Raw genomic sequence first — 26,075 nt, 5'->3', positions numbered from 1 at the left:
ATCTTAAAGGCACACGTATAGAATTTTCTGTATTTTCATCATAAAATAATATATTAACATTAAAAACTGTCGCATTTGATGAACTGGAACTGCTGATGATGATCAGAACAGAACTCTTCAACGACGCATAGTTACATGTTTGGTGATTTCGAATTTCGACTTTGACTTGGACTGGGACCCGGACTCGGATCCAGATCCGGACTCGTACCCGGATCCGGTTCGGACCCGGACCCGGACCTGGACTCGGATTCGGACTCGGACCTGGACTAGACCCGGACTCGGACCCGGACTCAGACACAGACCCGGACCTTGACCCGGAAAACCACTATGATACCTAAACTAAATAAACCACTATGATTACCTACCATAAAATGTAGGTATAAAGTATGATGAGGCCAAACCCCTCCCGCTCAAACCCCCGTACACCGCACCGCATGCGCCGTTAAGTGGGTTAGGTTAGGTTTGAACTGCTATCCTCACAGAACCGAACAAAAGTGGGTTAGGTTAGGTTAGAACTGCGAGCCTTACAGAAACGAAATGCTTCCTTTTCTACATAGCGCACCATCTACAATAATCTTTCACCGGGCCGCATAGAAGTCGGTTTTTTTTTCTTAAAAATTATTATGTTTACACAGATCGACCTAGTCCCAAAGTAAGCTTATTGAGCTTGTGTTGTGGGTAATAATAGTAGCAAAACGCGATAAATTTGTAAAGTTTGAAGGCTGTCCTGAATATTACCAATTACCGAGCTCAAAATATTCCCGAATATAGCACCGCTAAACTTTGCGATTATTCAAATCACCGAACTATGTTATCTAGCTAAAATAACTCGTATTTAATACAATTTGGCATAACCTAAGCTAAGGGTATATATATTTTTTAACTTATTACTCCTTAAGCCGGTTGCATGATGTTCATTTCAGAGTGAGATTAAAATGTTTAAGTCAGAAAAATCCGCACGTAAATAAGTTTTAATCGTAATTTCTGTTTGTTTTATCATGATTCCTTAACCTCCTAAGTGCGTACAAATTTTTGTACCTATTCCAAAAAATATTTTGAACTTTCATTGAGTGGGTCTTAGGAGGCTATAACAGGGCCTTATTTTGGCAATTCAACAAAGTTTTAGATTTGATAAATGTTTGTGTCATATGCAAATCAATTAAAAATTTAACAAATAATTAAGTTTTAGTAGGTAAATTATCCGCTGTATTAAGTAAACAGGTATATGTAAGTCAATATAATAAACTTCTAAAATTTAGTTTACTGCAACCAGCAACTGCATTGCGTATCGCAAATTGCAATCAATAAACCTGCAATAAATGTATGTACACAATCGTCTAACCACTTTGAAGATAATTATGTAAGTAATTACAATTTCACAACAATGTCACTCACGATCGCGTACATAGAACGAAAGCCAAGTACGAAAGTTGACGAAATCGCGAACACGCCCGCTTTTCGTCGGCGTCTGAGATCAACTGAAATTACTGAAAACGTTCGGCGCTGAAAATGTTTTCGCTTCATCTTGCAATTGCAAATTACTGAAAACGTTCGGCGCTGAAAATGTTTTCGCTTCATCTTGCAATTGCAAATAGGGAAGTCGAGATTTGATTCCGCACGGATAAATTAAAAAAGTTAATTGCGAGTTTGTTTAACTCGCGCAGCGAGAGTTCCGTACAAACTTTCAATTATCTTAGTAGTTCTCGAGATATTTAGTGATGTGACAGACTGAGAGACGGACAGTCGCAAATAAGGGTTCCTTTTTTCCTTTTTGGTACGGAACCCTCATAATACTGAAATGGTTTGTATAGCAATTAAAGTTAAACAAAGTGATACCAGGTAACAATATTCATAAAACGATGCCTTAACACAACTCGATCAGTTTTTATCAGAGTACGAGAATTCATTTGTCCAATCTACTCCAAATTATCAAAAAAAGTTTTAATTGGCCTACCTACACCTACCTATTTCTAATTTCAATGCCTAGTTGGCACTTTCTAACTAAATCAACAACATTATGTAAGTAAATGCAAATTTTCCGCGCTCTTAATTAAAATCAGTAATTAAAAGTTCTACGAGTACCTATACCCTATTGTTTTTAGGGCACTTTTTTGAGTGCTAATATCGCACTAGTGCGGTTAAGTAACATACCATGAGTATGTACTGTAAAACTTGTACCTTATTATACCTACTAGCGACCCGCCCCGGCTTCGCACGGGGTAACAAATTATACATAAAGCTTCCTCTTGAATCACTCTATCTATTAAAAAAACCGCATCAAAATCCGTTGCGTAGTTTTAAAGATGTAAGCATACATACAGACAGACAGCGGGAAGCGACTTTGTTTTATACTATGTAGTGATTATGCTTAAATCTATCTATCTAATACCGACGAGCAATTCTTGTTTATTTATATATTTATTTATTTATATATATATTTCGGGATCTCAGAAACGGCTCTAACGATTTCGATGAAATTTGCTATATGGGGGTTTTCGGGGGCGAAAAATCGATCTAGCTAGGTCTTATCTCTGGGAAAACGCGCATTTTCGAGTTTTTATATGTTTTCCGAGCGTAGCTCGGTCACCCAGATATTGGTTCTTTATACATGAATAGAGTGATGATCACTCTAAGCTTACTTATTTCGTTTAGCATCGTTAAAGATGAACCGTAAGCCAAGTCAACGGCAATAAGCAATTAAAAGTTTTTTCACCTACCCTTATACTGAAAGCCTCCAATTTCTCTGTATTTACTTTCCATTAGTTAGTTGCTAGAGCTGCATCCGACTTTAAAGCTTCGTTTATTGGTCTGCAGTAAATAAACAGCTTATTTACAAACGCTCTACAAGCTATTTTCAAAGTCATAAGGTTTCTTTTCGTTTGGTATATCGACGGAATAAGTTTGTCTTTGGGGCGCGAATTGAAAGCGAAGTTAAACGTGCGTATTTTACAGTCTTGTTAGATACTGTCATTGTAGTTTATGACGCGTAAATTGGATGCTTTTTTCGAGGACATTACCCGGTTGATGAATTTTTGAAGCGATACTTAGGACTTAAGGAAAAGTATTTTTATGATATATGAGTCAAACGAGCAGACAAATCGCCTGATGACCATTACCGTAGCCCATGGATACCTTTTCTTGAAGGTTTGAAGGTCGTATCAGCCCAAAAACACCGCGCGTAACTTCATTTATTTACACAGTTGAACCGGCAATACAAAAGCGGCCAAGTGCGAGTCGGACTCGCCCATGAAGGGTTCCGTATTTAGGCGATTTATGACGTATTAAAAAAAAACTACTTACTAGATCTCGTTCAAACCAATTTTCGGTGCAAGTTTACATGGTAATGTACATCATATATTTTTTTTAGTTTTATCATTCTCTTATTTTAGAAGTTACAGGGGGGGGACACACATTTTACCACTTTGGAAGTGTCTCTCGCGCAAACTATTCAGTTTAGAAAAAAATGATATTAAAAACCTCAATATACCCCACACGTATGGGTTTGAAAAAAAAAAAATTTTTGAGTTTCAGTTCGAAGTATGGGGAACCCCAAAAAATTATTGTTTTTTTTCTATTTTTGTGTGAAAATCTTAATGCGGTTCACAGAATACATCTACTTACCAAGTTTCAACAGTATAGTTCTTATAGTTTCGGAGAAAAGTGGCTGTGACATACGGACGGACAGACAGACGGACAGACGGACAGACGGACAGACAGACAGACAGACAGACAGACATGACGAATCTATAAGGGTTCCGTTTTTTGCCATTTGGCTACGGAACCCTAAAAAGCGTGTGTTCGATCAAGAAATATTTTTCTACAACTGAAGTAGGAATTCTTCCGTTTATTTGTTCTAAGACAGCGATATTGTGCAGCCTCGTAGCATATAAAGCAAAGCGTATTTTCGTGGAGCGTGAAGAATGCTGTAGGTATAATAAGGTTTTATGCGGCGGTCCATACCAAACGGAATTTTTCATATTCTCGCGCGGCGCGGCGACTCGATTTTTTTGTTTTTGTATAAGGAATTGCGAAATATTTTACTAAACAAGTTTGAACTGAAATAGATATCATTATACCTACTACTAAAGAAAAAGTGACTAATCCCACTAGTGGCCGAGGGTCGAGGCAGGAATTGAAACGGCGTCTTAAGCTTACGCGGCTGAGGCAGGCGTAGTTCACTCCGTGATTTCGTCACGTCGCTACAAGTACCTACAAGTACATCATGCGGCCCACACCAATTTTGGTGTCTAGCCATAGTAGTTGCCGCGCACCGCTACGGAACGCTGCTCGCGCTTTCGCCACCTAGCGGTCATATCGGTCGTAATAGACGCGTTTTGTTAGAGAGTGAATTTTCTGTACCTAGTAGGTACTATTATTTATTATGTGGCTGAGGCTACAAAATCTCGCTTTACATCTACAAAATGAGGGAGCGTTGCACAATATACTTAGTTACTATAGGGCAAATTTAGACGGCGTGGGAACTCGTATAGACATACGAATTACATTGTTGACCATTGAGGTTACATCAATTCAGCCGCCCGATCAAATGACGCAATGTAATGAAACTCGCATGCGACTTCTCGCTCCGTCTAGATGAGCCCTTACAGTCTTGACAGGATTTCGCGTCACTTGTCTTGAAGAAGTATTGTAAGTAAACCCTATTACTTATTAATTATTATCAATTCAAACCCGGAACTAAATTTGAACATTTTTATCGCTTGTCACCAAGCCTGCCACGTTCTAACAAGTAAGTACGAAAGTGACGGGCATAGTGACAGGCGATAAAAATGGAACCATGCTGCGCCCGCTGATGCCTTCTGACTTTTCAGAATCGTGACTGGGAATAAAAATATTATGCTTTTTAAAATTTATCAAAAACGGTACTTATCAGAAATTAAAATAGAAAATATCCCGTTCTCATTCCCCTACCGTAAACGGAAAACCTAAACTATTTTTAAACAAGATAAAAAAGATTCGGCCCGATTCGGACTTTAAGATACGTCAATTAATAGACCTAGAAACGATATGGATTAAATATGTCAGTGGCATATGTGACATTTCTTCAAACAAAAACATCACTTTTGACACTGACACACCTAATCCATAATCGCTTCTAGATCTATTAATTGACGTACCTATCTTAAACTTCGAATCGGGCAGATTGACAGTCAAACTGTCAAAACAAATTCTTTATTTAATATGTGTCTAAATATTTATTTTTTCTATTACTTTCTTTATGTTTTCTTTTTACTATCATTACTAAGCTACGTGATACCTAGTAAAAAAGTAGAAATTCAAGCTACTCGAAGTAAACAAAAACCTTAATTCCATCGGCACTCACAAAAACCCATTTAATGTTTTGTTTTTTGTTGCCCTAATTAGCTTTTAATGCCTTTTATTAAAAGGTTTTTCATTTACAGTCATTTCATTCGTTCATTATTTACCAAAGGATTCATTAAAATACTTAATATACCTACCTAATTGCACTGTAAACAACAACCTTTATTTCAGTAGGTGTTATTTACATGAAAGGTTTCATGTGGTACGTCTACTCGGTGTTGCCTTCGTTTGTAAGAGCTCATTTAGACGGCGCGCGAACTCGTATACGATTTTGGTTATATTGCGGACCATCGACCGATCAAATGACGCAATGTAATGAAACTCGCATACGAGTTCTCACACCGTCTAAAAGAGCCCTAAGTCTTATTGTGCTATCCCCGATGCAGTCGAGTTCGTCTAGTCGAGTGATTCATATTTAAGGTACTTATAACAGGGGTCGTATGTAAGGCACCAAAAAAGTCCAGTCCCAACTTGTTTACTTTAATTTCAAGATTTTTGTTTGAAGAAAATCCATACCGTTACGTGAGATACGTAATATTTGACGTTCTTCTTCGATCTTAAAGTTCGAATCGGGCCCAGGGTCACTAACATTTGAACTAAACTAGCCGTGTATTGAATACTTAACAACTTGGTTCACGAAAAAAAGGTTTGCTTGCGTTAAGCCCGATTCAGGTATAACAACTTGATACGGTTTTGATCTTATTTTGATACTACCTTGAATATACATTCTCGCTGATTTGTGTATGGGAAATTAAGCGAAAGTCGTGTCAAAACCAGTTTAAAACCTGAACAAAATGTAAAAATTAATTTACCCTGGTCGGAAAGTCCTGCGGCGGCGGCGGTATCATTTTTATCACTTGTCATGGTATGCGTCACTTTCGCTCTTACACACTTGTAAGAAGGTGACAGACATGATGACAGATAATAAAAACTAATCATCTTAGCCCTACATAGTTCGAAACCCGGTAAGGGCATTTATTTGAGTGTTTATCACGAATATTTGTTCCTAAGAATCCTGAGCTATTGCTGTTATCTATGTATCTACGTATCTATGTAAGTAAGTATGTATCTCGTCGCTTAGTGCCCGTAGTACAAGCTTTGCTTAGTTTGGGGTTAGGTCAAACTGCCGGGCTAGCACATGATTGGCGCGACAGTATCTCGCGGCGAGATAGACTACCCGTTCCTCTTTTATTAACATAGAAAAAGACGGATTGTCTATCTCGTCGCGAGATACTGTCGCGCCAATCATGTGCTAGGGGTGCTGTAAGATTTTCCCCAAATGTTTACTTAGAATCTACCTCCAGTTCAAATTTGATCACCCCCCGGAGTGCGCGCTATCAATCTTTTATTGCTGTCTCTCCCTACTTCATGTTTTATTTCAGCTCACAATGCGTTCACGTCTCCACCGGACGCTTTCGAAAAAATTGAACACGTTCTGCGATCACTCTACGCTCCACGGGGCGTATTACCTGAAGAAAGGAAAAGGCACTGTCGTGCTGTGGAGCGGCATAATTGTGGCTGGCTTTGTGCTGTGGGGCGTGATTGGGCACATGATCTATCAGAAGTACAGCTGCGACCCCACCGTCACTGTGGTCAATATTTTGTACACATATTTAATTACACAAACGGGTCTACCGCGATATAAATTCATTTTTTTGGAATTTAAGGTAAAAACAATCCATACTATTTAATATTATAAATGCGAAAGTGTGTCTGTCTGTCTGTTACCTCTTCACGCTTAAACCGCTGAACCGATTTAGTTGAAATTTGGTATGGAGATAGTTTGAGTCCCGGGGAACGACATAGGGTAGTTTTAATCACCCTTTAAGGGGGTGAAAAGGAGGGTGGAAGTTTGTATGGGGAATCTTTAAAAAGCAGATTGGGTAAAAATAAGCTACCCAAATTACTAACTCCACGCAGACGAAGTCGCGGGCAAAAGCTAGTGAAACTATATCGCGGTAAACCCGTTTGTGTAATTAAATATGTGTACGAAACGCGAGAATAGAAAGTGTTAAATATTTTGTATTTTAAAAGATTTAATTGAATGCAAGTTAAATTAAACCTTAAATGTTTGTTCGGGTCATATCTTGCAAGTTAAATTAGACCCTCTTCCAATTATTAGATTGAGCTGAAACTTCTATTTTCTAGGTGGAGTCTACCTACTACGGGACTGACCAGATTCCGTTTCCATCGTTCATGATTTGCGACCCAATGCCACTGTATGGACCTAAAACTGGGAACGTATCTCTTATATTGTAGGTGTATATCATTTAACATAATAGTATTTTATAAAATCGTGATATAATGGAGAGCTTTTCAGTTGAGTTTCGGGAGTAGGAGATCTGGATTAAGTAGGTATATCACTATTGTATAAGTACACTTTATCTATGAGTTAACTAAAATAATACTTTTTCTACTATGCAACCTAAATAATTAAACAAAATCAGGTATAAGTATCCCTGTAAGATAAATGAAGAAAAAAGCGGCCAAGTGCGAGTCGGACTCGCCCATGAAGGGTTCCGTATTTAGGGGATTTATGACGTACTAGCTGTTGCCCGCGACTTCGTACGCGTGGATTTGTATATTGGTGGTTATATATTCTACATTAGCTTAGAACATTATGCAGCAAGAGATTGCGGTAGGACGGTTAATCATTTCTTAATTATTAATATTATACGACGCATGAGACTTGTCTTTCACAACCTACGAAGTTACAAGCCCCTAACAGAATAAAATTGTCCTCGATGTAATCCCTCTAAACCCCCTTAGAAGATTTTCATGTCCTCTATTTAATAAAACCTACTACCTATTTACGAAGTTTCAAGTTCCTAGCTTTAAATAAAATTTGCACCGTAAGATGGACTTTCATCCCCTTTTTAACCCCCTTAGGGGTTGAATTTACAAAAACGTTGCAATTACTTTTTTTGTAATCGGCTATTATGCCTTTCTAAGAAGTTTCAAAGCATTTGTAATGGATTCAAACATTCAACCCCTGTTTAACCCTGTTAGGGGATGAATTATACAAAACGCTGAAATTACTTTCCCTGTATTTTAATAATATCCCGAAATACAAAGATTCAAGTCCCGCGTTCGAAAAAATGTTTGATATCCATACAAACTTTCAACCCCTTTTTCACCACTTTAGGGGATGAATATTCAATAACGCTGAAATTAGTTTTCTTGTATTTTAATAACATATATATTTACGAAGTTTCAAGTTCCTAGCTTAAAATAAAATTTGAACTCCATACAAAATTTCAACCCCTTTTTAACCCTGTTAGGGGATTTACAAAACGCTGATATAACTTTTTCTGTCTTCTAATAATATCCCCAAATACAAAGATTCAAGTCCCGCACTCTCAAAAATATTTGATATCCGTACAAATTTTCAACCCCATGTTTTATTACCTTGGGGGATGAATTTTTAAAAACGCTGAAATTTGTTTTCTTGTATCTTAATACCTTTTTGCAAAGTTTCAAGTTCCTAGCTTAAAATAAAATTTGCACCCTAAGACGAACTTTAATCCCCTTTTTAACCCCCTTAGGGGTTGAATTTCCAAAAACGTTGCAATTACTTTTTTTTGTTATCGGCTATTATGCCTTTCTAAGAAGTTTCAAAGCATTTGTAATGGATTCAAACTTTCAACCCCTGTTTAACCCTGTTAGGGGATGAATTTTACAAAACGCTGAAATTACTTTTCCTGTATTTTAATAATATCCCGAAATACAAAGATTCAAGTCCCGCGTTTGAAAAAATGTTTGATATCCATACAAACTTTCAATCCCTTTTTCACCACTTTAGGGGATGAATATTCAAAAACGCTGAAATTAGTTTTCTTGTATTTTAATAACATATATTTTTACAAAGTTTCAAGTTCCTAGCTTAAAATAAAATTTGAACGCCATACAAACTTTCAACCCCTTTTTAACCCTGTTAGGGGATGAATTTTACCAAACGCTGAAATAACTTTTCCTGTCTTCTAATAATATCCCCAAATACAAAGATTCAAGTCCCGCACTCTCAAAAATATTTGATATCCGTACAAATTTTTAACCCCATGTTTTACCACCTTGGGGGATGAATTTTTAAAAACGCTGAAATTTGTTTTCTTGTATCTTAATTTAATACCTATTTGCAAAGTTTCAAGTTCGTAGCTTAAAATGAAATTTGCACCCTAAGAAGAACTTTCATCCCCTTTTTAACCCCCTTAGTGGTTGAATTTCCAAAAATGTTGCAATTACTTTTTTTTGTTATCGGCTATTGTGCCTTACTAAGAAGTTTCAAAGCATTTGTAATGGATTCAAACTTTCAACCCCTGTTTAACCCTGTTAGGGGATGAATTTTACAAAACGCTGAAATTACTTTTCCTGTATTTTAATAATATCCCCAAATACAAAGATTCAAGTCCCGCACTCTCAAAAATATTTGATCTCCGTACAAATTTTCAACCCCTTTTTTACCACCTTGGGGGATGAATTTTTAAAAACGCTGAAATTGGTTTTCTTGTTTTTTAATTTAATACCTTTTTACGAAGTTTCAAGGTCCTAGCTTAAAATAAAATTTGCACCCCAGGACAAAGTTTCATCCCCTTTTTTACCCCCTTAGAGGTTAAATTAACTAAAACGTCGCAATTACTTTTTTTTGTCATCGGCTATTATGCCTTTCTAAGAAGTTTCAAAGCATTTGTAATGGATTCAAACTTTCAACCCCTTTTTAACCCTGTTTGGGGATGAATTTTCAAAAACGCTGAAATTACTTTTCCCGTCATATAATAATATCCCCATATACAAAGTTTCAAGTCCAAAACTCTCAAAAATATTTGATCTCCATATAAACTTTCAACCCCTTTTTCACCACCTTGGGGGATGAATTTTCGAAAACGCAGAAATTAATTTTCTTGTTTTTTAATATAGTACATTTTTACAAAGTTTCAATTTCCTAGCTCAAAATAAAACTTGAACCCCATACAAACTTTCATCCCCTTTTTAACCCCCTTAGGGGTTGAATTTCTCAAAATCGCTCCTTAGCTCTTATACATTTTATAAATGCAACCTAGTGTCCAAATTTCAACTTTCTAGCATTTGTAGTTTCGGCTCTACGTTGATGAGTCAGTCAGTCAGTCAGTCAGTCAGTCAGTCAATCAGTCAGGACACGTGCATTTATATATATAGATTAAAAAAAACTACTTACTAGATCTCGTTCAAACCAATTTTCGGTGGAAGTTTGCATGATAATGTACATCATATATTTTTTTTAGTTTTATCAAGGGGGGGGGGGACACACGTTTTACCACTTGGGAAGTGTCTCTCGCGCAAACTATTCAGTTTAGAAAAATTTGATATTAGAAACCTCAATATCATTTTTGAAGACCTACTTATCCCTGATACCCCACACATATAACCCCTAACTTCGCCGTTGGTGCCCAACTTCGTCCAAATAGAATATTTGGGCGAAGTTATTAAAGCGAATTTTGGGGTACCGTAAAACGGGGTGAGTAGGTTTCGCGGGGAGAGGTGGGTTATGAATGGGGAGAGAAGGTTTGAGAGGGGGGTGGGAAGGGATTTTAAGGCTACTGCTACAAAAATAATGTATTCCAATTTAAAATGGAGCTATAGTACCTAATACGCATAATAAAAAAAAAATCGATCCAACAATCTTCCAAAATCACCTTTGTATGAAAACCCCTCTCACCCCAAATACGAGGCACTGGTGCGGTGGGTTTTCCTCTTTATCGTCAAAGTTATGAAATGGAACTACCCAAAATAAAATAAAAACTAAAATACAAACATCCGGAACACTTATTATATACACCATTCAGTTTTCATATGTAAAAATAAAATGTTATCGAGGTTTGAATTTCAGTTTTGACCCTACTCACCCCATTTTACGGTACGTACTTATACCAACCCTTATTTCTAACGAACTGAAACATTAATAACAAGCGCGTATTATACCCATGGGAAGGGTACCTACTAGATTATTTACCTATACACTTCACTGACCGAAAAAAAAAACCGGCCAAGTGCGAGCCGGACTCGCGCACGGAGGGTTCCGCGCCATCAACAAAAAATAGAGCAAAAAAATCGTGTTTGTTGTATGGGAGCCCCCGTTAAATATTTATTTTATTTTATTTTTAGTATTTGTTGTTACTGTTGTTAGCGGCAACAGAGATACATCATTTGTGAAAATTTCAACTCTCTGGCTATCGAGGTTCATGAGATACAGCCTGGTGACAGACGGACGGACGGACAGCGCAGTCTTAGTAATAGGGTCCCGTTTTTTACCCTTTGGGTACGGAACCTTAAAAATAACTTTTCTAGGCCGGAGGTATGTGATTGAATATGAGTGAGATCCGTCGTTCGCAAACACCCACAGGCAAAGATATGAAGGTCCCCAACGGATATAAGCAATACGGGTATTTAATTAGATTCACTTTTCCCTTGTGAATATTGCCAAACCCTTATTGGTATTAAGTCTCCTTTTGTATAATAAATATAATTATCTAATCCTTTAACGGGCAAGACGAAAAAATCCTTAATATGAGTACCTATGAGCAGCACTGACTGACGCGGACCTTAGTTAATTATATAAGTAGAGAAGCCATACCAGACAATGAAATTGTCGCAATCGCAACCTGTAACCACGCGACCAAAACGTCGTAAGCGTCGTAAAATCCATGGCACTTACGCGTTTAGGTCGCGAGACTCACACTCCGTTTCTATGGTTTGTTGTCAAAACAACACAACTCATGGCGCAAAATACTGTTTCTCTGTGCCGGTTCTAGAGTTAGACCAAGAACAGTCTGCAACGATTTTGATAGCACGCGCAATGCAAGTGCTATTTATATTTATACGTTATAGAAGTTTGAGATTTAAAATAACACTTGCACTGCGTGTGCTATCAAAATCGTTGCAGACTTTTCTTGGTCGCGTGCGACGGATTTTACCTACAATGGCGCCCGCCGGTGCGTGCGCCCGCTCCGTGCACGCGCGCCCGCATGCGGACGCCCTAAGATATGATAATTGTTTTAGAAACAGCCGAGGCTATGGTGCCAGTGAGATGAACGACTTTTTTGACAGTTTTCTTGACATTCTTGATGTTCATTATATGCCACCAATTCATGTCAGGAAGATGCATGCTCTTCTGCAGGATCTTGGATTTAATCTGGAGATATTACTTGAAATGGTAAACATCTTGTACATTTTACAGTATCCTAGCCTAGTCGGTAGTGACCCTGCCTACGAAACAGTCCCGGGTGCGAATTCTCGTGCCTTGATCTTTCGCACTCATGAAATGTTCATATAAGTACACGTGTTAAGAAACGTTCAAAAATGCACCAGTTTTTGATCCTTTTTCGTTAGGTTTATCAATTAATGTTTGTAATAAAAATTAACTTCATAAATTTCCATATAATATTTTTAATTTCATATAATAAATAATCTCACAATTAATGTCATTCAAATTGCATATTTTTTTTAATTAAAATATTTAATGAAAATGTATACATCCAATCATAATTCAATGTTTCCTGACACCTGAGACCAGCGAAGATTTTACATCACGTGATGGCTTCCCTTTTCATACACTTCAATTATCTTTACGCGTAAACGTCATTCTAGATCTGTGTTTGAAATTAACTAAGGACGCTAGGCATGAAGAATTTCGTGCATTGACACGCCTGTTGCTATCTCTATAGCAAGCGCGTAATTATATTCCTGACCCACCCATGATGCCGGCGGTCAATGCCACTATGCGAACGGGAGAGCAATATAATTATGCGCGATATAATTATGAGCAACCACCTCAATGACCACGACTGCTCTAACACTGACACGACCATAGAGAAAAAAATACATAGATTGCTCGCTCCATACATTAGTCTTAGTATCAAAAAGGCTATTAGCATCTAGATGCTAGATGTAGACACTGAAATTAATAGTCTAACTGATGTATGGAGTGAGCACTCTTGTCTTACTATATTTCTTTATGGACACGACTGAGAAAAGAGATAAGCAATATATGAGATAGGAACAGGCGGGTCAGTGAACGAAATTCTTCCTGCTCAGCGTCCTTACTTTAACATCTGACAGTTCAAGAAGCCATGTGACGTGACGTTGGTGAAGTGCCGATGGTGGTCGATGGAGTTCAAGTGTTCGGAGATGTTCCTCGAGGTGGTCACCGTCGTCGGCCATTGCTGCCAATTTGACATCGCGCATTTCAAGTAAGTTGAGGTATTCTTTAAAACCAACGTCTGTTAACTTTAAACAACAATGTTTCAGCCGCGAAGCTTAAATGGGACTGGGTTGGGCACATCTCCCGTATGCCAAACAACTTGTGAGCCAAGAAAACTACCGAGTGGACACCGAACATAGTGCAGCGTCACGGCAGACCTCGAAGGAGACGACGGCACGATCTTGACGTCTTTCGAGAAGATTGGCCTAATATTGCCATATAACGAGACGCGTGGAAGAAAGCGAGGGAGGTCTGGAGAGCTGGGCAAAGGCCCAGCAGCGGGACACAACAGGCTAACAAATGAAAAAAAAAACAGCCTATTTGTGTACCCCATTGCTGGGCAAAGGCCTCCCATCTCCCTTTCCAATCCTCCCTGTGCTGAGCAAGATCACGCAAATCCTGCTGAAACGCATCCAAGTCGTCCCGCCATCTCATTTCATTCTCGGTGTATTGGCTTGACTGTAGTGCCGTGCAAATATATCGTAAAAAAAAAGTTTTTGGCAAAAATTTCAATTTTGGTACAAGCTTTTATCGCTGACTGTCCTTTTCTTTCCACAGGCAACTAATACTCATCGAGCCAATTCTAAAAACCCCAAACACAATTAGGTTGCGTTGTTTTATCACAGAGTTCCTATTGTAAAAGTAACAACACCCTTGAAGATGTCTATCCATTTATTTTCTTGTCTTGTTCCAATTCACAATAATCTCGTCTTATAACAACCGTTCGCTAGCACGGCTCAACAACCAAAGAGACCCGTCCGCCAAGCGTTATGTAATAAAAATTCCTTCTTACATAACAACAATATATATATTTCTTGACCACAATATTCCGTTACAGTTTAATCTCCAATCCTAACTTCACAATCGTCCTCCCGTCACCACTGCCCGTAACCGAATGCCCGTTAACCGCCATGCCAGTCCTTTTATTCTTTCTTCAAACTACCTACTCTTTACAAAGGTCAACTATCAATAACGTTACTTTTAAACGTACTAAAATTGGTAATTTTAATGAATCTTACACTATGACCATCTCCTGTCTCCATCATCAGTTCAGTTCCATAGTACCATAATAATGGATTTTCACCCGACTTACACACGTATGCAAATTTTCATCTTCATCGGAAACCGGGAAGTGGGTCAAATTTAACTTGCAAGATACATACGTATATATAGGTACATTGCAAGTTAAATAAAAGCTTTAAATAAATCTAAATCATATACTAAGAAAAAATAGTGACAAAGGCCTCCAGTGCCCCAGGCTGGAAACGAACCAGCGTCCTCTGTTATCGCGGCAGGTGCATGTGCCATTCGGCCACAAAATAAAAACTTGTATATTTTCTCGGTCTCTGCCACGACTAACACGCCTCTGCCACGGGAATAAAGCAGGGTGTCCCGCTCTCTCCTAAATTGTTCACCAGCGGCCTTGAGGAAGTTGACTTTTTCAGACGTTTCGCTCCCAGTAACACCAAGTTTGTACCCGGCAACACGATTTCGCGAGGACTCGAGCTTACTGTGAACGGTGTCAAAGAATATGCAAATGGAACTGTACGCGATGGAGCAGTGTTGGTAAGTGCTAGTATGTATATATTTATTTTATATTGTATACGTCTCACTACTGAGCATTAAACCTATCAAATCAAATCTAATATCATTTAGTTTCATGCAACTAAAGCCCAGAGATACATACCTTTAATTAAACATTTAAAAACAAAAAGTATGTAATTTTAGCGACACAGTAAGTAAGTAAGTAAATACTTTTTATTGCACCAATAATTATACATTTTACATACCTACATGTAAAACTACAAAGAAATTTTAACGGAAAATAGAACCAGGTAACAACAGTTACACAGTTTTGTTTATCTCTGTCATTAGGTACTTATTGTGTGTTTTCTTGTAAATTTATGTTTATTTTTAAGTTGTGAAGGTACCTAAGTAAATTTATTGTTGGTTACTTATATCGTTCATTTATTCTAAAATAAATGTAATCTATCCACTCACATGATTCCGATTTTAACAAAAGGTGCCCTGAACTGCTCTGCCATTTCGCAGATACGACGGCACAGTGTCATGATATTTTCAAAAATCGATAACTTTACTTCTGCTAAAGCATTTGCAACGATTCTTTTGGTTTTTTAATGATAAAGAAACAAAGAATTTATTTTACTACTATAGCATTGTGCTGTTATAATAAAAATAATTATTAAAAATTCACAAAGTTGACCCAATGAAATAATGTCCGCGTTATAGTAGAAAACTATTTTTAATTAAAAATCTAAATCGATAACGTATCTTTTTTTTTGTATTCAATTTAAAGAAGACTTAATAAGCTTTTAATTGGTACTAAACATCTTGATAGCTCACCTATGAAATTGCCGAGTAAAACTAATTCAAATTCCGATAAGAAACTTTCGAATTGCTCAATCTGCTGTGAAACTATATATTATTCATGATTTTTTTGTGGCTAATTTAGACACTGAAGTACTAAAATATAGTAAAAAACAGTTTAAGACACTAATAATCTTGAAATAAAATGCATAACTTATGCAATTATAACGATGATAGTAGCTATATAACTTAAAATAACAAAAGAGTATCTACGTACCTACTAAATTTTGGTGTTTTTATAATTGCCGATCACCAACAACCGAACTAACTTATAACTACACTAACACGTTTAATACATCCACCATAACACACACTTCACAACATATTAAGCACAATAAACCAATAATAACTATTAACACATAAAATTATACTGATTACAAACGTAAATAAGCCGGTACTGACTTCTTCCATCTCAAAAATAAAGATGGCTACCCATTTAGGGTGGAGACACAACAGCGCGCGGTGCAGATGTTCAACAGAAATAGGAACTTTAAAATTGTAATACCTAATTAATTATTTATTTAATCGTATAATTATTTAGTTTATTCAATGTAAATAGCAAAGAAATATTAGTAAATACAAATTATAAGTAAGTAGTAAAAAAAATCCCAAAACGCGTATGCAACGCGTCTAGTACACCACATGCCTTACGATATGCAGAAATGCTTTAAGCAACCACAGTTGCCGGGTTTGTACTTACAATTTACCGTCACATGTTTTGATCGCTAATCCTGTGTAATACACAGTGATTTAATACATTCTATGGTTTATTAATGTAACTTAATAATCGAACTATTTAATGTCTATTGGTTGCTCAAGATATATTTAGTAATCTTAGAAATGTAGGGCATTCAAATAAGAAACACGTCAAGAATCTACAGAACTATTGTTTTGAAGTGATATTATTTGGTCATCAATATTAAGTAGGTCTAAAATATAGTTTTAAACTAATAGACCAATAAACGCGGAGTAGTTTAATATACATTACTAATAGAAATATCTAAATTTGAATACTTGAGGCATTTTAAAACACGCAGCAACTTTTTACACATCGCACTTCCTGAACAACTTGCAAAGTAAAATAGATAAGAAATACTGTGGTTGTGTCCATATGGTTGAAACATTTTTTAAATATTGTCACGTTGGTAGTCTGTGTTTTAAAAATTGTTTATACCGTATCTGTGCAGCCCTTCACAGATAATAAATAAAAAACCGCATACACTCTTTTTGCAACTCGAGTTGCGACGATCATTTTAGAGGTGCGCAATCTTGAAACTCTAGTTGCTGGAATCATGTGAGTGGATAACATAGAAGGCTTTGGCTGAAGTACATTCGCATTAGATTCAAATTGAAATTTAATAATGTGTATCGTTGGAAACCGCCCTGAGGGGTAAATGAATGTCAGTCACCGACCATATCTGTTATTCTAAAACCAGTATGCAAATGTCACTGTGTACACAGTAAATAGTAATTAAACGATTTATTAATATCCCAAATTGTTCTCTTTGACCGCTTGAGCGCTAGGGTTGTGTGTTTAATTATCCGTACCCAAACCTGCCTTTTGATCCTAAATTATGATTGGTTTGATGGTATGAACAAAATTTATTTTTTATTCATGTAAAATGTAAAAACGCTATACTTATAAATATAAGTTTAAAGTCTTTTAAAGCCTCATCTCTATTTTATTTTCAGATGTACATTTTCGACCCTGACAACCAGGTCACTGCGGTAGACAACCCCATATCCCTCGCTCCAACCAGCTATTTCGAAGTGGAAATCGGGATCTTTCCCATCGACTCCTCTCCAGAGGTCAAAGCCCTGCCTCTGAAGATCAGGAAATGCTCCTTAAGTACAGTAAGTAGGGAAACATATCCATGCCACTTGACCCATTAACTATTAAAAACAAGAGCTCTGCAAACAGTTTTGTTCGGATCTCTTTAAAAATTATATGCAGTATATGCCAAGACACGTAGTATTCAAACATGATTATCCCTGATCAGGGACATAGGAACTCAGAAGGGATTTCCATTTTTTGCGGTCCAGCGCGGCCTCTTCCAGCTCCGCCCAGCCGTTTTCCCATACTTATGGCTTTAAAAATTTTGACGCTGCGTGCCATATTTGAAAAAGCTCGAGATTTCCTTCTAAAATATTGGCTACGTGACAAAAATCTAAGAATGTGACCAAGCGTGGTACATATTTTGAAGACTCCTTACCCCCCTAAACCGGTCACGCAGTATGGGCTCATTCCCCAGTAAGTTTGGGTAAATAAGCGGTTGAATAGACGTAATTAGAGTGTCAATAGCACAAAAGATCCGAAAGATCGATCTATTAAAATGACTCAATCCTTAAAAGTACCGGCAGTTTTTAATGATATTTGTGTACCAATATATTTTGCAATTGGAAAATTACTATAAAATGGTCTTCTTCTTCTTCAGCGTGCTATATCCTAACGGATGTCGGCGATCACCATGCGGAAGTCCTCTCTATGTTTCGCCACTCTGCCCAGAGTGGTAGCGTTCGTAATACCGGTCCAACTCTTTATATTACTGCACCATAATGTTCTGGGTCTTCCTCTACCTCTTTTTCCCTCTATAATGTTTTTTAGTAACTCATATTTGGTGTTTCTGTAGATATGTCCAAAATATGCTGTTTTTCTTCTTTTGATTGTCAATACAACTTCCTTTGTTTTTTCATTCTGTCTAATACTATTTTATTTGATATTTTATCTACCCACGATATTCTTAGCATTCTCCTGTATATTCACATTTCAAAGGCATCTAATTTGTTGATCAAAGATTTATTTAGGGTCCATGCTTCTACTCCATACATCAGAATTTGAATAAAATGGTCGAAACCTATAAATAATGTAGATTTGAAGGGTTTAAAGCTAAATTGTAGTTTTAATATTGAACTTTTCCACGTTTCAATCTCGGCAAATGCAAAAAATCACACGCAAACTAGATTATATTTGCAAGGCCAAACTCTAAGCAAAACTTTAGGTAAAATGTTAAAGTTGCTCGATATATAACTTTATCACGAAAATATGTATAATTTTAATAATTAAATTTAATTTAAGGTGGTTCGACTAGGTTACTCAAAGCTTAACCCTCGCTAGATGGTGCCACTTTCGCAAAATTTCATATTTTATTTTTTTATGGAATGGTCTTGGTATTTGTATACTTAAAAGTATGTTTAGCGAACTCTTTAAGTAAATATTGAACTATTAAAATAAACATTGAATACTTCATTGTGCAAAAACCAACCTTTAAAGTCGACGGAGTGTTGCTGTCATGCTTTTTCCTACTATAACTCACACATGCAAACAGTGTTTCCGTGATGCTTATAGTAGACAATTTCACACAACGTAAGTATACTGCAATAGCGTTACGGTATGTTCGTGGAAATACGTGCAAGAGGATTGGGGTTCAAGACTGGCGCGAGTAGGTAATTTCTTTTTGTTTATTTTTGTCCTTTTTGTGTTATCTTACCTTTAAACGAGCAATTATTATATATATATTTATTTATATATTTGGATGATATCAGAAACGGCTCTAACGATTTCGATGAAATTTGCTATAAGGGGTTTGGTCTCTTAGCTAGGTCTGATCTGTGAGAAAACGCGCATTTTTGCGCGATATTCAATCTCTTCTTCCTCGCGTGGGGTCCGCTTGGCAACTAATCCCAGAATTGGCATGGGCACTAGTTTTTACGAAAGCGACTGCCCTGACCTTCCAACCCAGAGAGTAAACTTATTGGGATTAGTCCGGTTTCCTCACATTGGTTTCTTTCACCGAAAAATAGGTATCGGTATATAAATAGGTTCCGGTAAATAGGCGTGATGGGCTCCTTTGCGTCTGGAGGGGCGCGGGGCGAGTTTGGTGGATAGGTTTAGTACTTGTTAGTTGTTAGTTTAGATTAATATTTAGTAGTAGTGTTTAGTTTTAAGAGTAGGTACCTATAGTTGATTTTAATGTAATAAATAAATAAATATTTATTATTTATTCATCAAATTGATTAAATGATTACAATTTATTACTGATTTCAACTGAATAACATATTTTTCAATTTGTTTATTTTGTAATGATATTTCTTACATCTCGGACATGTGTTACTTTGACATAGTTCACGGGTTAATTATTATTTGACATTATTGGGATTTATAGGCGTTATTCATAACTCTTTCCTTATATGCGAAAAGGATTTTGGTTACTATTAGCGGTTACGACTAAAGCCCTTGCTACACGGTCGGCGACAAGCCTTCTAACCGTCTGACCTTGGTCTGTCCTTGGTCAGTTTTGGTCAAATTTTGTTGGAAACAACTGACTACACGGTCCGTCCAGACCAAGGCCACGCGGTCTGAGGGGCTTGTCGGCGACCGTGTAGCAAGGGCTTTAGAGTTCTACGTAAATAGGTATCAAATGATATTTCGTACAAAAGTTCCGAAAAATCATTGGTACGACGGTACGAGCCGGGGTTAGAACCCGCGACCTCCGGATTGCAAGTCGCACGCTCTTTCCGCTAGGCCACCAGCGCTTCCCCCAGATATTCAGTATCATCATCATCACTATCACTACATAGTATAAAACAAAGTCGCTTTTCTGTCTGTCTGTCTGTATGCTTAGATCTTTAAAACTACGCAACGGATTTTGATGCGGTTTTTTTAATAGATAGAGTGATTCAAGAGGAAGGTTTATGTATAATTTGTTAACCCGTGCGAAGCCGGGGCGGGTAGCTATTATCAATAAATTACATTATCAACGTTTTCAAAAAAAAAACAATACCTGATTTTCACAGATTATGATCTTTTTGGGTTCTTCCAACTCAGAATCACTAGCATATTCTTGTTGAATCCTGAAGCTAATATAAAAACTATGTCCCAAATATTTGTATAGAAGTTTTAGTTTCCGCTACGTCACGCAGGTTGGGAAACATTTTTGATACTAAAACCTGACGTGATGACCGACATTTTAGGATATCTTTTTATGCTAGGATGGAGAATACCTACTGACGATTCTTAGTAGAATAAGCCCAAGGAAGTCCAGTTTGTAAGTGTCAGGTATCAGTTTTTTTTAAAGCGCTAATAGTTTGTTCTACAAGTAAAGCAATCCCTTACTGCCCAGCCTCTAATAAAGTAGTAGGTAATTGTAAAATAAAATAAAAGGAAAACATTTTTTTTTTAATTCTAGTACCTACAGTACATTTTTTCATATTTGTTATCCGTAGTAGTCCCTGTACCTGAAAGAAATATAATATCATGAATCATGATAGAAAAAAATATCTAATGTAATAGGAAGAAAGATGATGCAACAATATGGATTCTAATAAAGTTATAATCAAGTTATAATTTACATACCTGGTAGTAACTAGTAATAATTGTGTTTTTCATTCATAGACAAAATTCCATTATTTTCAACCACAGGAAATTTTATACATTTCTTTTTTATTGCTGTAAGGATGTCCTGATTGTAAAAATCAAAGAGATTAGGTAGAGTATAATTTCTAATTATCTTTGTAAAAATTAAACGAATACGCTTAGCCCATATTTAATCCATCGATTTTTGAAAATAAGAAAAATTAAATAAAAATAAAAAACAACACGAAATTTAGGTGTAAAAAAAATACAAAAAGTTATGTCCCAGCATACAATGACTGGGGTTTGAACCGGGAACCTTCCGTTTGTAAGCAAAAAAGCGACTGTTTACAAAACGCGCCATGATAGTTCTTAGCTAAGCTGACGAACTTCGGGTACTTATTCAACAAAATCGGGTAGGTCAACAAAATTGCACTAAACATGACGGCACTTCAAATTCACGCCGTGGTCAGCCCGGCAACGTCGGAAATGGTATGGCAACGTCGCAAATGTATCCGTACACGACATTTGTGACGCACACATACGTAAAATTGATGAAAAGTTAACTATGATTTTTGCATGATTTCTGTATGAAACATTGTTTTCCTATTCATTTAGCGAAAATGAATATTCGAAAGAAGATAAATGCGGAAATATTTATGTAGTAATAGTGTGTAGTTACTTAATGAAAGTCGATTGAATTATGTATGAAAATCGAACCACCTTAATAATCTTTACCCTCCCATAGTATATTAGTGATATAGCCGAGGGATTTGACTAGCAAAATTTTACTTACTAATCTCTTACTATTAATTATACTTTCAAATTTATTGAGATAAAAGAGTTTGAAGTTTTAAGATATTAAGTTTCTAATGTCCTTGCTTTACGCCCTCTTAAGAAAATCTAGTTTTGTGATCAATAAATAAATTTTAAGTAGGTACAGATACGCAAGATATTGCTATATATACGAGTATAAGATTCGTAACAGTATTTTTTCCAAGGGCCAAGCCATCGGAGCCAGTTTTTACCAAAAATGCATTTCAACGCTGCTAGTGAGAAAACTCGTGAATTCGTGCAAATGTCTCCCATTTCTGTATTCAGGTAATTATAGTAACATTTGCTTTATCTTTATCTTAAGAATGTCGTTGACTTTAATTGTATTGCCCACAGAAGTGACCTTTCTTCTAAAATGTGCCTACGAGTGGCGGTCGCAAGTTGAGGATTCCAAAATAAACAAACAAACGTTGTAGGGTAAATCATCTATTACTGGCCGCCTTTCAATACCTAGACACACAATCCAAGTAAATTTTCAGAACGAATGTTACCTATTTGGTTTACTTGAATTGTTGTGAATAAATAAACATAATTCTTATTGTAGCCTTTTTAGTATAATGTGCCCACTGTCCAGTTATTGGAAAGTGGTCAGTAACAGTTGATTTACCCTATTTACCTCAACTCACCTTACGATTAATATTTTTAGCTGAAGACTTGTGTGTAGAAGACTACCCGACCTGTACCTGGGAGAGATACTTATGTATTGTACCACAAATGGGTAAGTGTCGATATAACTGGCTGGCCACGACTTTGCGCGACTGGCTTCGGCTTAGGGCGAAAACCACAGGTGGGAACGAAAGGTATCGCACCTATGCTATGGTTATCGCCTTAGCCAAATTCAGTCGCGCAATCTCGTGGCCAGCGCGTTAGTAGCAACGGGATCCTAGTCGGTAGTGAGCCTGCCTACTAAGCAGGAGATCCCAGGTTCGAATCCTGGTAAGGGCATTTATTTGTGAGTTTATCACGAATATTTGTTCCTGAGTTATGGATGACGTTTTATAAGATATATTGCATATATCGTCGTCTAGTAGGTACCCACAAAACACATTCCTTATTGAGCTTACTGTGAGACTAGGGGAATATTTGTGTAAAATTGTCGGATCCGGTCCTATAATATTATTAATTAAAAATAAATAAAGAAAAGATGCGACCCTCGTCGTTACTTATCGACGAAGTGAAAATTTAAAATATTATCGCTTCCTGCAAGCCGCCGGTGATTTAAAAAAAAGTCCTTTTATAGAAAAATAATTGCATTATTTAAAATGCCTAATGGACTAACGGCCTGATTCGAACTTTAAGAAACGTCAAAAATTTGCTAAAGATACGATATGGATCGGATATGTCAGTGTCAAAAGTGACGTTTCTTCAAAGGAAAAGCTTTAAAAAAACTTATTGAAGTTATTCAGTTATATTGCTGCTGTTTATTATAATTAAAGATATACAACAATATCAACTATTTTGACTATTAAGAGGGATGTTATTGTGGGTGTATCGTTGTATGTACCATCACGCTCCGCAATGATTACGCGATTTATGGTCCTAGCTAAATTGGTTATTCCATACTTACGCTATGGAATGTCCATTTTATATAGAACCCTAAATGGCGTAACAATCACGGAGCGTGACTGTACACGCGTTGGCGGACCGACACACACCATGGTGCCCAAAACGAGGGTAGTAACTCCCCCCCCCCCTGCCACCGCCTTCGCCCGCCGAGCAATCGGTCGCTGAGAGCTGCAGCGGCAGCGCGCAGTCTGCGTTGGTCCTCGGTCCGCCAACTCGTGCTCCCGTTGATGCTTCCCAGTACGGAGCGAAACATGTCGAGCAAGTTTCAACTTAAAATACGTGTGTGACCTGTCTTAATATTTTACTTTACTTCAACAGATATCACTTATGCGGACATGCACTCACTAATTCGCATGAACGACTGCTACCAGAGGTGCGACTACGTGGAGTACGACCCGAAAGTAGAGTTCGTACGAAAATTGAATAAGTAAGTTGGCTCACGTGCAGGATGTAATAAAAATAACGGGTGTTTAAAGGATGACTCGCCTTAGACCGGGCCGTGTTCTAGCCGGAGCTTCCGGCGCTTACTTTCCTATGACAGATGACAGGTGATGCTTGCCATTAGAAAACGAAGCTTCGTAAGCTTCGGCCCGGTCTAACGTGAGTCATCCTTAAGCCCTTTTTTCCTTTGGTCTTTGTATGGAGGGTTGGCCGACTTGGACGATGGAAATTTTGTCGCGTCAATTTTTTATTCTTATTTTTCCGTTTTATTTATTTACGCTTCAAAATTTTTTTTCTTCAACTTTTTCCTAATGAACACGATACCGAATATACATTTACACGGATTTTTGTTTTTGGTTCCAGCACCAAGAACACAAACTACACCAAACTAGCTGTCCGCTACGCATCCACAACCTGCATGAAGTACAGGAGACAGATCATCTACACTTGGGATCAGATGTTAGGTACAAATATTGCTTTATAATATTTAAAACTTTCGCGTTTTGAACACATATTAACTCACCGGAAGGTGGCCAGTAATAGATGATTTATTTGTTTATTTTGGAATCCTCATCTTGCGACCGCCACTTGTAGGCGGGTAAGCACCTTTTAGAAAAAGGTTACTTCTGTAGGCAATACAATAAAATTTAAAACTTTCGCGTTTTGAACACATATTAACTCACATTTATAGACGGGTCTAACGTGAAATTTATTTTATTACCTTTATTTACCGACGTTTCGACACAGGTTTCACTGGTCTTGGTCGCGGCTAACTGATGTCCCAGCAAAGTGTCAAAACAGAGATTTCGCGATAGACCCGTCTATAAATGTGAGTAAATATTCCTTCATCATAAACAGGTGATATCAGTACGGATATGATGGTCGTTCTTGTCTACGTGACAGCGTGATAAAACGGTGTCCGTCACTTTCTTTCCCACGGTGTTAAACAGTGACAGTTATTTTATCACGTGGATAAAGATGGATAAAGCTATCCATAATAGGCTGGCAGATGGTTCACTTTGTGTTGTTTGCATCTTTCATTCAAAGTGACACGTCAGAACACAATAGTACTGTATCTACAAATCCGAAGCGGTGAATTTTTCTATTATTCTTAAATATTTTCAATAATTTGTTTTAATGTTTTTATTATTTATTATTTAACAGGATCTTTATACTTTTGTACATAATATGATATTATCGGCCCGCTTCTTCAGTATATTCTTCTTCTTCTTCTTCTTCAGTACAATTTGTTTCCGAAAGTTTACTACTAATATCGACTACACTCTTCAAAATGTATTTATTACCTTATCTCTTATAAATAATGGTTTTCCAAATACAGTATTTTAATCTGGGGCCCGTTTCTCGAAAGCTTGTAACTTGTATTACAAGTGGAAGTCCCTTTCTAACAGAAGCTGTCAAAAAGTGACATCCGCTTGTATTACAAGTTACACGCTTTTGAGAAACGGGCCTCTGATGTGGCTTAATTTGTTCACAGCTAACCTCGGTGGAATATTCGGTCTCTGCTTGGGCGGCTCGTTTATAAGTCTCATAGAAATTGTGTGGTTCCTCGTAGACATCCTCGTCACCACAATCAGTTACAGACCGAAAAAAAAGAAAGTTATACTTGTTAACGACAAATATAAGAAACACGGCAGGAATGAAAATAGATATTACAAGTTTACACATTAAATTACTCGTTGGAACTTCAAGGGAGTGGAATAGGTACCGCTTCTCCATAGAGACGTAGTCCCCATTTTCCTCTATGGATTCTAAGCTAAATAACAATTCTCTTAAATTATTTCGGATGAACAAATTATTTCTTACAACTATTTTGATATTCAACTACCTTTATATTTGTTATTTTCAATTCTTTTAAAAATGTAGACAAGTACCCAAGTCCAGCGCGGCGATGCCGCCAGTCTC

General features: G+C 37.1%; 1 protein-coding gene across 1 annotated transcript; it reads left to right on the top strand.

Annotated features, from left to right (window-relative positions):
* The first annotated feature begins 6,685 nt into the window (after positions 1-6,685).
* On the top strand, positions 6,686-25,841 carry LOC134650512 (sodium channel protein Nach-like). Its single transcript, XM_063505468.1, has 11 exons — positions 6,686-6,932; positions 7,489-7,595; positions 12,373-12,526; positions 13,432-13,562; positions 15,019-15,139; positions 17,654-17,815; positions 22,313-22,412; positions 22,792-22,863; positions 24,030-24,138; positions 24,516-24,616; positions 25,648-25,841. Exons 1-11 carry the CDS (start codon positions 6,729-6,731, stop codon positions 25,839-25,841), a joined length of 1,455 nt encoding a protein of 484 aa, XP_063361538.1. The 5' UTR covers positions 6,686-6,728.
* Positions 25,842-26,075: the final 234 nt, after the last annotated feature.

The sequence above is a fragment of the Cydia amplana genome, chromosome 8 (genome assembly GCF_948474715.1).
Source record: "Cydia amplana chromosome 8, ilCydAmpl1.1, whole genome shotgun sequence".
Lineage (NCBI taxonomy): Eukaryota > Metazoa > Arthropoda > Insecta > Lepidoptera > Tortricidae > Cydia > Cydia amplana.
The sequence above is the reverse complement of the archived record's forward strand: the minus strand, read 5'-3'. Positions and strand labels throughout refer to the sequence as shown.